At 46.9% G+C, this 13,317-nt stretch overlaps 1 protein-coding gene across 10 annotated transcripts in view; it reads right to left on the bottom strand.

The window, feature by feature from the left end:
• LOC132239201 (putative serine/threonine-protein phosphatase 4 regulatory subunit 1-like) overlaps nucleotides 1-13,317 on the bottom strand; it is an 83,141-nt gene that overhangs the window by 54,375 nt on the left and 15,449 nt on the right. For all 10 annotated transcript variants that reach the window (XR_009453997.1, XR_009453996.1, XR_009453998.1 and 7 more), the window contains exon 3: nucleotides 2,632-2,764. Coding sequence is in view for 7 of the 10 variants with exons in the window: in XM_059705197.1 (XP_059561180.1) it covers nucleotides 2,632-2,764 (133 nt within the window). In the remaining 3 variants the exon portion in view is untranslated. The remainder of the gene's footprint in view (nucleotides 1-2,631; nucleotides 2,765-13,317) is intronic.

The following is a 13,317-nucleotide window of genomic DNA, read 5'->3' as shown; positions in this document are numbered from 1 at the left end:
CAGGAATGGGGGGCAGACTTCTAGGATGACTTGAGTAATGGCTACATAGGTACTTGCTTCATAAAAATGCCTTACACGTTACATGTATATTTTATCCAATATTTCTGTGTCATATTTTGCAATAACAGAAGTTTTACAGAAAATTAAAGAAAGATTAAAGCCCTAGCCGGCTTGGCTCAGTGGATAGAGCATCGGCCTACAGACTGAAGGGTCCAAGGTTCGATTCCGGCCAAGGGCACATGCCTGGGTTGCGGGCTCCATCCCCAGTGTGGGGTGTGCAGGAGGCAGCCAATAAATGATTCTCTCTCATCATTGATGTTTCTATCTCTCTCCTTCTCCCTTCCTCTCCAAAATCAATAAAGAAATATATATTTTTTAAAAAGATTAAAGAAGAAAAATCATCTGATAATCTCTATCGATGTGAAAGAAGCATTATATAAAATTCAGACCTCATTGAGGATTTTTAAAACTCTTAGTAAGCTTATTCTATAAAATAAATTACCTGTACTCTTCACAAATGTCAACTATATCATAAAAGGCAAAGACTGGGAACTATTAGAGATTCAAGGAGACTAAAGAAACATAAAAATTAAATGCAATATATGATGCTGGATTGGATTTTGGACCTAAAACCCAAACAAAAAATCTGATATATATCCCAACCAGTGTGGCTCAGTGGTTGAGTGTTGATCTATGAACCAGAAGGTCATGGCTCGATTCCTGGTCAGGGCACATGCCTGGGTTGTGGGCTCAATCCCCAGTAGTGGGTATTCAGGAGGCAGTTGGTCAATGATTCCCTCTCATCATTGATGTTTCTATCACTCACCTCCCTTCCTCTCTGAAATCAATAAAAAAATATTTTTTAAATCTGATATAAAGGACACTATTAGGACAACTGGAAAATTTTGATTGAAATCTTTATATTAGACAATAGTATTGGGTCAAAGTTAAATTTCCTCATTTTTATCATTGTACTGTGATTATACAAGTGAACGGTGAATGTCCTTGTTCTTAGAAAAATGCACAATGAAGTATTTAGAGGAAAGGCAACATGGTATCTACAACTTACTCTCAAAAAAAAAAAAGTAAAACTATAGAAAGAATGAAAAATCAAATGTGGCAAAATGTTAACAATTGATGAATCTGAGTAAAAGATATACCATAATTGTTTCTATTCTTGAAACGTTTCTGTGTGAAACTATTTCTAAAGGTCTAAAAATAATCTCTTAGCCCTGGCCAGTGTGGCTCAGTTGGCGGGAGCGTTGTCCCATGCACGGAAAGGTCACGGGTTTGATTCCCAGTCAGGGCACATGCCTGGGTGGTGGGTTCGATCCCCAGTCCAGGCGTGTGTAGAACAAGGGGGGAGGACTTACTCTACCTGACACCTTTAAGACAAAGGTGGCAATGCAGAGCTCAGATAACAGATAGCATTTTCAATAAATGGTGCTGGGTCCACTGGATACCACATGAACGGAATGAAACTGGACTGCTACCTCGCATTATACACAAACACAGAAAGCAATTCCAGGTGGACCATCAATCCGAATGTGGAAGGTAAAACAAATAAAACTTCAAGAAAGCAATATAAGAAAATATCTTGGTGGCCTTGGGGGAGGCAAATGTTTCTTATACATGACATGAAAAGCACTAACCATAAAAGAAAAAATGGATAGATCGTGAACTACATTTAAATTAAGAATTGCTCATCAAAAGACGCCGTTCAGAGTACCATCATTTTCCGATCTGCAAAATTGGGATAATAACTGGACTCATTCAGTAGCAATTGCTGCGAGCCTGTGATGATTTAATAGATGTAAAGACATAGAATATAATTTTTTAAAGTTAGAGTGAATGGAAGGTAAGAAAAAAGACTCTGAGTGGCATCCAGTCTTTACAGATTCAGAATGGTGTCCTCAGGGGAAGGCACGAAGGAAGGTGGCAGGGAGAGGAGTCCAGAACAAGAGACATGCAATGGTCTGTAAGGGGAAGGAAAGGGTGTGTGTAATGGGTGGGAAGGAAGATACAGACAGAGGCATATCTGATGGAGGGAGTGGACAAGAAGAGAGACACTCTTTCTGAGACAGGAGGGAAGGATGCTTTCAGATACAGATTGGGGCAGATCAGAAATCGAAAGACATGCCTAAGTTTCTGCTTTCTTTGTGAAACAAGAGTCAAGGTCATCTGCTGAGAGTAGGAGGCATAATCTGAGCCTGGAGTAGATTCCAGGCAGCACCACAAGGGGTGACATCAGATGGGGCAGGGCAAGCTGCAGCAAAGTCCCTGAAGCACGGCGCAGTCAATAGGATGAGCCAACAAGACTCCAAGGGGTGTGTCCCAGTCACCCATGCACTCTCCCTCTCCCGGTACTGCACATGGGAGAGAAGCCCAGTTACAATCCTCATTATCTAAACACCATGAAATTTCACCTACACTCCCTTCCTGACTTACAGTAAAACAATAATGAGAATAATGGAAAAGCCTAATATAAATGAACCCCAGCATCCTGGAGACAGCCCATAGGCCACCTGATCCATGAGTCCCCACAAAACTGTTACAGAGAAGTGATCACCAGTGTCAGCCTAAATCAGGCACAACAAGGGTATGAACATGCAAAGGACAAGTGGAGCTTACCGGTCGAAGACGTTATCGCTGAAAGCATACTTCTCCAGGCGAGTGAGGGGGGGCAGGTTATCCTGGCCTGGGATGTCCAAGAAGGCTGTCACCCTCATGCTGTCACAGTCTGGGCCATAGTCTTCAAATCCAACTAAAGGAGAAGAGGGGGAAAATACACTCCTAAGTGTGCATCGACGGTGACAAGTCACACCTGGGCAGAGGCATGGCCTTGCAGCCTGCTGTGCACTTCCACAGCCCTCTCCAGCTAAGTCTCTGAGGACTGCAAAGTTGACCATCATCTAAAACAGCGGTTCTCAACCTGTGGGTCGCGACCCCTTTGGCCAGTGGTTCTCAACCTTCTGGCCCTTTGAATACAGTTCCTCATGTTGTGACCCAACCATAAAATTATTTTCGTTGCTACTTCACAACTGTAATGTTGCTACTATTATGAATCATAATGTAAATATCTGATATGCAGGATGGTCTTAGGCGACCCCTATGAAAGGGTCGTTCGAACGCCAAAGGCAGCGGTTCTCAACCTGTGGATTGCGACCCCTTTGGCGGTCGAACGACCCTTTCACAGGGGTCGCCTAAGACCATCCTGCATATCAGATATTTACATTATGACTCATAACAGTAGCAACATTACAGTTATGAAGTAGCAACGAAAATAATTTTATGGTTGGGTCACAACATGAGGAACTGTATTTAAAGGGCCAGAAGGTTGAGAACCACTGATCTAAAACAAAGGGCGGGCTCATCATCCAGGAGAAGGTGATGAGACCAGAGTCATAAAGAAAACAGAATGCCCTTCTAGTCTCATTGGTCCAATGCCCTAGTCACCGCTCCTTGCGGATGAGGCACCCCTCTACTAGGGAACTTGGAAGCAAGTGACCAAAGAAGCTCACCTATGAAAACGGCCATGGAGTTCTGTGCAAACAGGTTTAAAATTGTCAAAAGAAAAACAAGTTTGAGCCCGTAAGCAAGAATCTGACAGAAAGCATGCCCATGTCTTGTCTTGTCTTAAAAGTGCCTGTCATACAGCTTCATCCACTCCATAACTCAATGCCCAGGGACCCACACCCCTGGCTTGGCAACACCCAACCAGACCCCCACATGGATGTCTGCAAGCTCCTCTGACTGCCTCTAGCCAACAATGAGCACTAGTCACACAGATTCTTCCTCCTCAAGCCTGGGCTTTCCTTCATCCCCAGCTAAGAACAGGCATCTCCTTCCATCCAATGGAGTGGGGTGGCTGAGCCCAGGGGCACTGAATTGGAGCGAGCCCCCAACTACTACTTACCAGCTGTGTGACCAGAGGAAGTGACTTAACCTCTCCACGCATCCATGTTGTCCTATGGAGGCTGGCTATAAAACCTCACCCTCACCCCATCAGGATGTTCGGAAAATGAGTTCATGTGGGAAAAACAGTTGTGGAAAGGGGCCTTCAGTTATGACGGGAGTGGGAGGAGGGGTAGTCACTCTTGAAAAATCAAAACCACAAGCCTTCCCTGGCTGGTGTTTCTCAGTGGTTAGAGCGTCGGTCCACACACCGTAGGGTCATGGATTCAATTCCTGGTCAAGGGCACGGACCTGTGTTTCAGGTTCGCTCTTCATGGGGTGCATGTGGGAGGCAACCAGTCGATATGTCTCTTCCATTGATGTTTCTCTCTCTCTCTCCCTTCCCCAAACTTCTCTTCCACTCTCTCTGAAAAAGCAATGAAAAAAATATCCTCAGGTGAGGATTTAAAACAACAACAACAACAACAACCTACAGGCCTGCATGCCCTATGACTGTAGAGTCCAGACTTATGCCACCTGCAAAGTGCAGGAGCCCCACTGAGCTACTGGGAAGGTCACTGTCCAGATTTACTCCAATGTCAGCATCCTAGCAAGCAAAAAAAGAAGCTGTTCTAAAGAGACTGTAACAATCCAATAAGCATGAAATTTCATGAAACAATCCTGCTGAAGATAAATAGGCAATAAAATTTTTCAAACAATACATGGTTCCAAACCATCAAGAAGAGGAAGAGTTAGCAGACACAATAAATGAGAATTTGCACCTCAAGATTACAAATATTAGAAAAACCGGAAATAGATTACCAAATAATTATGCCTAGAATCAGTAGGACCAAAAAATAAGATACCATAATGGCCGTAACCGGTTTGGCTCAGTGGATAGAGCGTCGGCCTGCAGACTGAAAGGTCCCAGGTTCGATTCCGGTCAAGGGCATGTACCTTGGTTGCGGGCACATCCCCAGTAGGGGGTGTGCAGGAGGCAGCTAGTCGATGTTTCTCTCTCATCGATGTTTCTAGCTCTCTATCTCTCTCCCTTCCTCTCTGTAAAAAATCAATAAAATATATTTAAAAAAAAAAAAAAGATATCATAATGTCCTAGCCAGTTTGGCTCAGTGGACAGAGCATCAGCCTGAGGACTGAAGGATCCTGGGTTCAATTCCTGGTCAAGGGCATGTACCTCAGTTTGCTCAATCGCCGGCCCTGGTCGGGGTGCATGCAGGAGGCAACCAATCCATGTGTCTCTCTCACATCGATGTTTCTCTCTCTCTCTGTCTCTCCTCCTCACCTTCCACTCTCTCTTAAAAGAAAAAAAAAAATCAATGAAAAAATATCCTTGGGTGAGGATTTAAAAAATATTCTATATAATAAAAGGTTAATATGCAAATTGTCACCTTGGGAGTTTGACCAACCTGGAGTTCGACTGCCGGCAATGACGTGCACTGACCATCAGGGGGCAGCGCAAAATGAAGGAAGGCCCTGGCCAGCAGCCGGCAGCCAGGGGAAGGAAGGCCCCGGCTGGCAACTGGAAGGCCCCAATCAGCCCTGATCACCGGCCAGGCCTGAGTACCCAACCCATGCACATTAATCTCAGAATAAAAAGAAAAAAGAAAAAAAGTAGAGGCTGGGAGCTTCCGTTGCCAGGGTGCTTGGCCAGCCTGAAAACGGCCCTCAGCCCCTCACCCAGACTGTCCAGGCAACCCAGTGGGGACCCCCCACCCTAACAGGGGTGTGGCCAGCCTGAAAACAGCCATCAGCCCCTCACCCAGGCTGGCCAGGCACCCAAGCGGGACCCTCACCCTGATCTGGGACACCCTTCAGGGCAAACCAGCCGGCCCCCACCCTTGCACCAGGCCTCTATCCTATATAATAAAAGGGTAATATGCAAATTGACCCTAACAGCAGAATGACTGGGAATGACGGGTCACTATGACAAACACTGATCACCAGAGGGCAGACGTTCAATGCAGGAGCTGCCCCCTGGTGGTCAGTGCGCTCCCACAGGGGGAGCTCTGCTCAGCCACAAGCCAGGCTGACGGCTGCCAGCACAGCGGTGGTGGTGGGAGCCTCTCCCGCCTCCTCAGCAGCGCTAAGGATGTCTGACTGCAGCTTAGGCCTGCTCCCCGCTGGCAAGTGGACATCCCCAAAGGGCTCCCGGGCTGCCAGAGGGATGTCTGATTGCCAGCTTAGGCCTAATCCCCCAGGGAGCGGGCCTAAACCAGCAGGTGGTCATCCCCTGAGGGGTCCCAGACTGCGAGAGGGCACAAGCCGGGCTGAGGGACCCCCCCAAGTGCACAAATTTTTGTGCACTGGGCCTCTAGTTTTTATATAAAACCCTAATATGCAAATAGACCGAATGGCGGAACAACCAAATAACCAGTAATTATGATGTGCGCTGACTACCAGGGGGCACGCGCAGAACATGGCAGGTGTCGGCCACGGCGGGATGGTGGAGCAGGTGAGTGGGGGCGCCAGACCAAGGTGGGGCACCGGTTGCTGTCATCGCTGCAAGCCTCTGGTGGTTACTAAAAATTCTTTGCTCCCACGCGCCACAGTTGTGCCCAGCGCTCACACCTGCTGCTGGCGCCGGCCCCACTCGCACCTGCTGCTGGAGCCACCACTCGCACCCACTGCCAGCGCCCAGCACCAGTCCCAATTGCTCGGTGCCATCAGTGGGTGCGAATGGCAGATGCCAGCCCCGATCACCCCTAAGGGCTTCTCTACCCCATCCCTGCTCCTGAGGGGCGATCAGGTCAGCATCTGCTGCTGACACCGGCTGATGGCGCCAGCACTGCTCACACCCAGTGACGCCAGCCCCAATTGCTCCACACTGTCAGTGAGCACAAGCAGGCCCGGTGCCATCAGCGCATGGGAGCAGCAGCAGCGGGAGCAGGGCTACTGGCAGGCAGGGGGTCTGGGGGCCGTGGTGGGAGGGGCCAGGTGGGGGTGCGGAGGATGGGCCGAGAGCCACCCCGTGACCACCACAGCCTTGCGGCCCACAGTTCCTTTCAAGGTGCACGAATTCATGCACTGAGCTCCTAGTCCTATCTAATAAAAGAGAAACATGGTAATTAGCATACGACCGCTACCCTTCCCTTTGGCTAATCAGGGTGATATGCAAATTAACTGCCAGCCAAGATGGCGGCCGGCAGCCAGGCAGCTTGAAACTAACATGAGGCTTGCTTGCTTCAGTGACGGAGGACTCCAACGTTACCTGCCTGCCGCTGCCGGCCTCTGAGCTGCAACTCTAAGCAACTATGTTACAAATATAGAAGCTAAACAAAACCCCAGAAACCTGCTTTAGTCCGCCGGGCTTCAGCCAGCAGGATCGCAACATTGTTTCAAATACAGAAGGTAAACAAAGGCCAGAAACCTGCTTTCAGCAGCAGAGGCCTAAGAGCTGGAGCCAAGCCTCAAAGCTAAAGCTGGCCCAGAATTAAAAAAAAAAAAAGAAAAAAGAAAAAAAGGAGTGGTTGGGAGCTTCAGTCACCCGCCAGCCTGAAAACAGACCTCAGCCCCTCACCCAGACTGTTCAGGCACCCCAGTGGGGACCCACACCCTGAAGGGTGTGTGACCAGCTGCAAACAGCCATCATCCCCTCACCCAGGCTGGCCAGGCACCCCAGTGGGGACCCCCACCCTGACCCAGGACACCCTTCAGGGCAAACCAGCCGGCACCCACCCGTGCACCAGACCTCTATCCTATATAGTAAAAGGGTAATATGCCTCCCAGCACCGGGATCAGCGGAGCCGAGAGGCCTCCCGGCACCAGGATCAGTGTGACAGGGGGCAGTGCCCAAACCCCCTGATCGCCCTGCAGCTCTGTGTGTGACAGGGGGCGGGGCCACAACCTCCCTATCCGCCCTGCTCTGTTCCTGACAGGGGAAGGCGCCCCAACCCCCTGATCAGCCCTGCTCTGTGCCTGATAGGGGGGAGCTCCCCAACCCCCTGATCGCCCTGAGGCTGTGTGTGTGACAGGGTGCGGCGCCCCAACCCCCTGATCGGCTCTGCTCTGTGTGTGACAGTAGGGGCAGCGCCCCAACCCCCTGACGGCCCTGCTCTGTGTGTGACGGGGTAGAGCCATAACCTCCCCATCAGCCCTGCCCTGAGTGTGAGAGTGGCGGCACCCCAACCCCCTGATCAGCCCTGCTCTGTGGGTGATAGAGAGTGGCGCCCCAACCCCCACCCCACGGGCCCTGCTCTGTGAGTGATGGGGTAGAGCCATAACCTCCCCATCGGCCCTGCCCTGAGTGTGACAGTGGCGACGCCCCAACCCCCTGATCCACCCTGCTCTATGTGTGACAGGGGGCAGTGCCCCAACTCCCCTATCGGCCCTACCCTGTGAGTGACAGGGGGCAGCACCCCAACCCCCTGATGGGCCCTGCTCTGTGCGTGACAGGGGGTGGTGCTGCAACCTCCCCATTGACCCTGCCTTGAGTGTGACAGGGGGCGGTGCCCCAACCCCCCAGTTGGCCCTACCCTGAGCGTGACTGAGGGTGGCATCGCAACCTCCCAATCCGCCCTGCTCTGTGCATGACAGGGGGCGGCGCCCCAACTCCCCAATCAGCCCTGCTCTGAGCCCGACCAGGGGCTGCACCTAGGGATTGGGCCTGCCCTCTGCCACCCGGGAGCAGGCCTAAGCCAGCAGGTCGTTATCTCCTGAGGGGTCCCAGACTGCGAGAGGGCACAGGCCAGGCTGAGGGAACCCCCCCCGAGTGCACAAATTTTTGTGCACTGGGCCTCTAGTCTATACTAATAAAAGGGTAATATGCAAATTGGTCACGACACCCTCACAGTCATGACAGGATATGCTAATTAGTCATGACCGGATATGCTAATTAGTTATGACCAGTATGCAAATTGACCATCACTCCAACACACAAGATGGCCACCCCCATGTGGCCACAAGATGGCCTGGAGGGGAGGGCAGTTGTGGGCGATCAGGCCAGCAGGGGAGGGCAGTTGGGGGCAACTGGGCCTGCATGGGAGGGCAGTTAGGGGCGACCAGGCCGGCAGGGGAGGGCAGTTGGGGGTGACCGGGCTGGCAGGGAAGGGCAGTTGGGGGCAATCGGGCCTGCAGGGGAGGGCAGTTGCGGGAGACCAGTCCAGCAAGGGAGGGCCGCTGGGGGCGACCAAGCCGGCAGGAGAGGGCAGTTGGGGGTGACCAGGCCAGCAGGGGAGGGCAGTTGGGGGGCGATTGGGCCGGCAGGGGAGGGCAGTTGGGGGTGATCGGGCTGGCAGGGGAACAGTTAGTCGTCGATCAGGCTGGCAGGGGAGTGGTTAGGGGGTGATCAGGCTGGCAGGCAGAAGCAGTTAGGGGCAATCAGGCAGGCAGGCGAGCGGCTGGGAGCCAGCAGTCCTGAATTGTGAGAGGGATGACGAACTGCCCGTTTAAACTGTCTAAACGGGTAGTCAGACATCCCTCAAGGGGTCCCAGATTGGAGCGGGTGCAGGCTGGGCTGAGGGACACCCCCCCCCCAGTGCACGAATTTCATGCACTGGGCCTCTAGTATATAATAAAAAAAGAGGAGAGTGTGGGGTTGGGAGGAACAGGCACATTTGAGGAAGAACCAAGTAGAAATGAAAAACAGAAACAATTTAATAAAAAATTCAGTAGCTGGCTTAAATAGCAGTTTAGACACAGTTCAAGAGGGAGTTAGTGAGATGGAAGGCTGATCTGACAAATCACCCAGAACACTGCACAGAGAAATAAAGAGTTGGAAAGTACTCGACAACAATTAAGGCACATGAAAAACGGAATGCTAAGGTCTAAAATAAATTCAATATAAATTACAGAAAGAGGGATTAGTGAAAATAGGTAGAGGCAATACTTAAAGAGATTATGACTAAGAATTTGTCAGAATGGGGAAAAAAAAGTATGACTGTCCAATTTGAAGAATTATAAGTCCTGAACTGAATGATTAATAATAAATCAATGCTTAGATTGTAGAACACCAATGGCAAAAATAAGCATCTAAAGAAAACAGAAAAATTAAAGAGTATATCCCAGATCTCTCACTTACACGATGTTAGAGGCAAACATACAATCAGTAGGAGTGTGGGATCTTGAGTCAAAATACCTGATTGTGAAAGCCAGCTCTGTCTCTTGGATAAATATCTCATCTCTGATTTTGTTGTCTCACCCTAAAATGAATGCCTACCTCAGATGATTGGTGTAGTGTAGGTTAAATGACATCAGACAGAACAACAGTCACACATAGTTATATAGCATGTGACACACATAAGCACTCTGAAAACATCAGCTGCTAGTATTATAATTAAATTATTGATATTGTTTATGTTTCTATCTCCAGTGTTGAGAGCAACCACAACCACTAGAAAGTGTGCATGTGTGGGGGATGGGAAGAAGGGGACCTCCCGGAAAGAAAAGCATCAGTGAGGAGACACCTCTATGTTAATTCAGCCCAGACTCTGTCTTGTCTCCTAATCATGCATTTGTGTGGAAAACTCCACAGCACAGCTAAGGCTGAGAGAACTGGGCTGAGATTTGGGATACCATCCCCTACAGGAGAGACAAAGGTAACAATTTAACCTCCATCAATTTAAGCACCTACTCAAACAAAACAAAACAAATCAATACTCTTTGAATGCATACTGGAGAATTCAGAGATTTTATAGCACATAATAGTCACAATATCCAGGTTACAATCCAACCTTTCTCAATAAACAAAACAAAAAAACAGGAAAACATGAACTAGGTAAAATAGAAAAAAAAAAATCAAAACAGACTGACCCTAAAAGAACCTAAATGTTGGAATTTCAGACAATGATTTTAAAGCCACTATTATAAAATGCTTATGGATGTAAAGGAAAAATATGCCTAAAATGAATGAAAACATAAGGAATCTCAGAAGAGAAATGTTAACTATAAAAACACATCAAATGAAACTCAAAAATTCATTGCATGGATGTACCAGAACACAGATAATAAAATAATGCCCTCAAATTCCCCATATTTGGTAAAAGAAATAAATGTACATAATCAAGGATCTCAACAAATCCCAAGAAGATAAACACACAGAAAACCACACATAGATACATCCTAGTCAAACTGCTGCTAACCGAAGATGATAATCTTGAAAGCAGCAGCAGAAAACAGCCATTACATACAAGGAGTAATGATTCGCATGATCTCTGACTCCTCACCAGAAGCAATGGAGGCAGAAGACCTTGGAAACACATATTTAAAGGACTGAAAGAAAAAACTGTCAATCCGCAACTTCAAATCCAGTGAAAGATCCTTCCAGAATTAAGATGAAATAAAAACACTGTAAATTTAAAAAGAACAAAAACAAAAATCCTAAATTGTTTTTATTTAAAACAATTTTAATATGTTTTTATTAATTTTTCGAGAGAGAGGAAGAGAGAAAGAGAAATAGAAACACTGATGAGAGAGAAATATCAACATTGATCGACTGCTTCCTGCACACCCTCCACTAGGGATCGAGCCCACAACCCGGGCATGTGCCCTGACTGGGACTGAACCAGTCACCTCTTGGTGTAGGGGTTGATGCTCAACCACTGGTGGGGTACTTTTTAAATTTTTTATTTATCTATTTATTTTTATTGAGGTAACACTGGCTAATAACACTACGTAAATTTCAAGAATTTGTTAGCGCACCCTTTAAACACAGCCAGTCAATGTAATCTACAGAAATGCTAAAAGAAATTCTGCAGAATGAAAAGGAATGACACCATTTGAAAGTGTTATCTTCAAATGAAATCAAGAGCATTGGAAATGGCAAATATGTGGGTAAATTTTTAAAAAAAATATTTTTCCTCTTAATTTCCTCAAAACATATATGATGCTTAAAGCAGTACAAAGCAGAAATTATAACTTCATATTGTGGAATTTATAACCTTGCAGATGTACTATATAATAAAAGGTATAACACAAAGTAGGAGGGGAATAATTGGAACTATACAGTTGTCAGGTTTCAACGTTTTACATAAAGTGGCGCATTATTAACTCTAAGTAGACTGTTTCTATCTCTGCAGCTAAACTCGGAGGCCCTTTAAACCCTGGCACTGTCTCATATGAGCCTGGAACACAGCAGACACTTAATAAATACTGGTTTCTATAGAAATCAGTCTCCGGAGACTTTGATTACCAAGATTCAATTCATGAGAGTCTAGCAGCCCCTGAGAAAGCTGAGAAAACCTAGTTTCCACAAAAATGAGGTGCAGCAAGTAGCCTCAAGCTGCCTGCAGCTGCACCCACGTGAGTTATAAAGCAGCCGAGACATTAATTCATTCAGTTCTGCTTGCAAAAATGAGAGAGCTGAGCTTCAGAAAAGAGAGAAGGCAGATCAAAGACTATAATATAACTGCTAAAATAAAATAATGAATTCTAACATTCAATATAAAGTACATGACTTATTCAAAAATATCCAATCATCCTAATGAATATAGTAGAATTAAATTTTGGTAATACATATTACGTACAGAAGGAGGGGCAGAGAGGAAAGAGATGTAAAATTCATCTGAAATAGTAAGAAATCTGAATTATGGGGATTTGTTTTATTTTAAGAAGTGGAATTGCAGCTTTAATCCCCTCCAGAACAAAGAGAACCAGCCTCCGTGCTATCACTGATGGGCCCACACTCAGACTGCAGCTCAGCCCCCAGCCAGCCAGGCTGCAAATCTACAGCCTGTCACCTGGCCTCCGAGGATAGACAGCTTGGGACAGCACATCCCCACGTGTGACACATGGAAGGTCTATTCAATGTCACTAAATCACACAGTGGGAAAATTATCCCTGGTTCATTCTGATTAAATCAGAGGAAGCTGCTCTTGGCACTGGTGGATGAGCACTTCCCGGACACTGGTGAATCTCCTTCTAACACAGAGCAGGTCTCAGGTTTGCAATCTTTGCAAGCAACTGTGGTCAGTCTAGATTTTAATTATGTTATTTTATTTTTGTCTTTTATTTTTGTGAAATTGCATGTCAAACAACTGACACAAGTCTTGTAAAATGTGTTTAAATTAAAAAATTATCTGACATAAAGAAGAATATAGGTGGTATATAGATAAAGCAGAAATAGGAACAGCAGGACACAAATGACTGGCTTCTGAAAAACACTGCATTCACGGAATCCAAGAAAAACATTCCCATCAATAACATCATGTTCATATGCGAACGGCAGTGCCTTTTATTCCAAGTACTGAAAATCAACTTGTTTTTTTAATATACAGGTAATCATTTCCTCTTGTGTCACTCACCATTATAGCCCCTTTCAAAATGAAAAAATCCTACATGAGTCCACATTCATAAGATTATCTGTAATATTATTACTATTTACCTGGAAACAATGTACTGGATTTTTTTGAACTACAAATAAAAGGTCCAGAGTTTACTAAAATGGACATGCAAGAGATATTTGGGTTC

This window comes from Myotis daubentonii, chromosome 8 (assembly GCF_963259705.1).
Source record: "Myotis daubentonii chromosome 8, mMyoDau2.1, whole genome shotgun sequence".
Lineage (NCBI taxonomy): Eukaryota > Metazoa > Chordata > Mammalia > Chiroptera > Vespertilionidae > Myotis > Myotis daubentonii.
The sequence above is the reverse complement of the archived record's forward strand: the minus strand, read 5'-3'. Positions and strand labels throughout refer to the sequence as shown.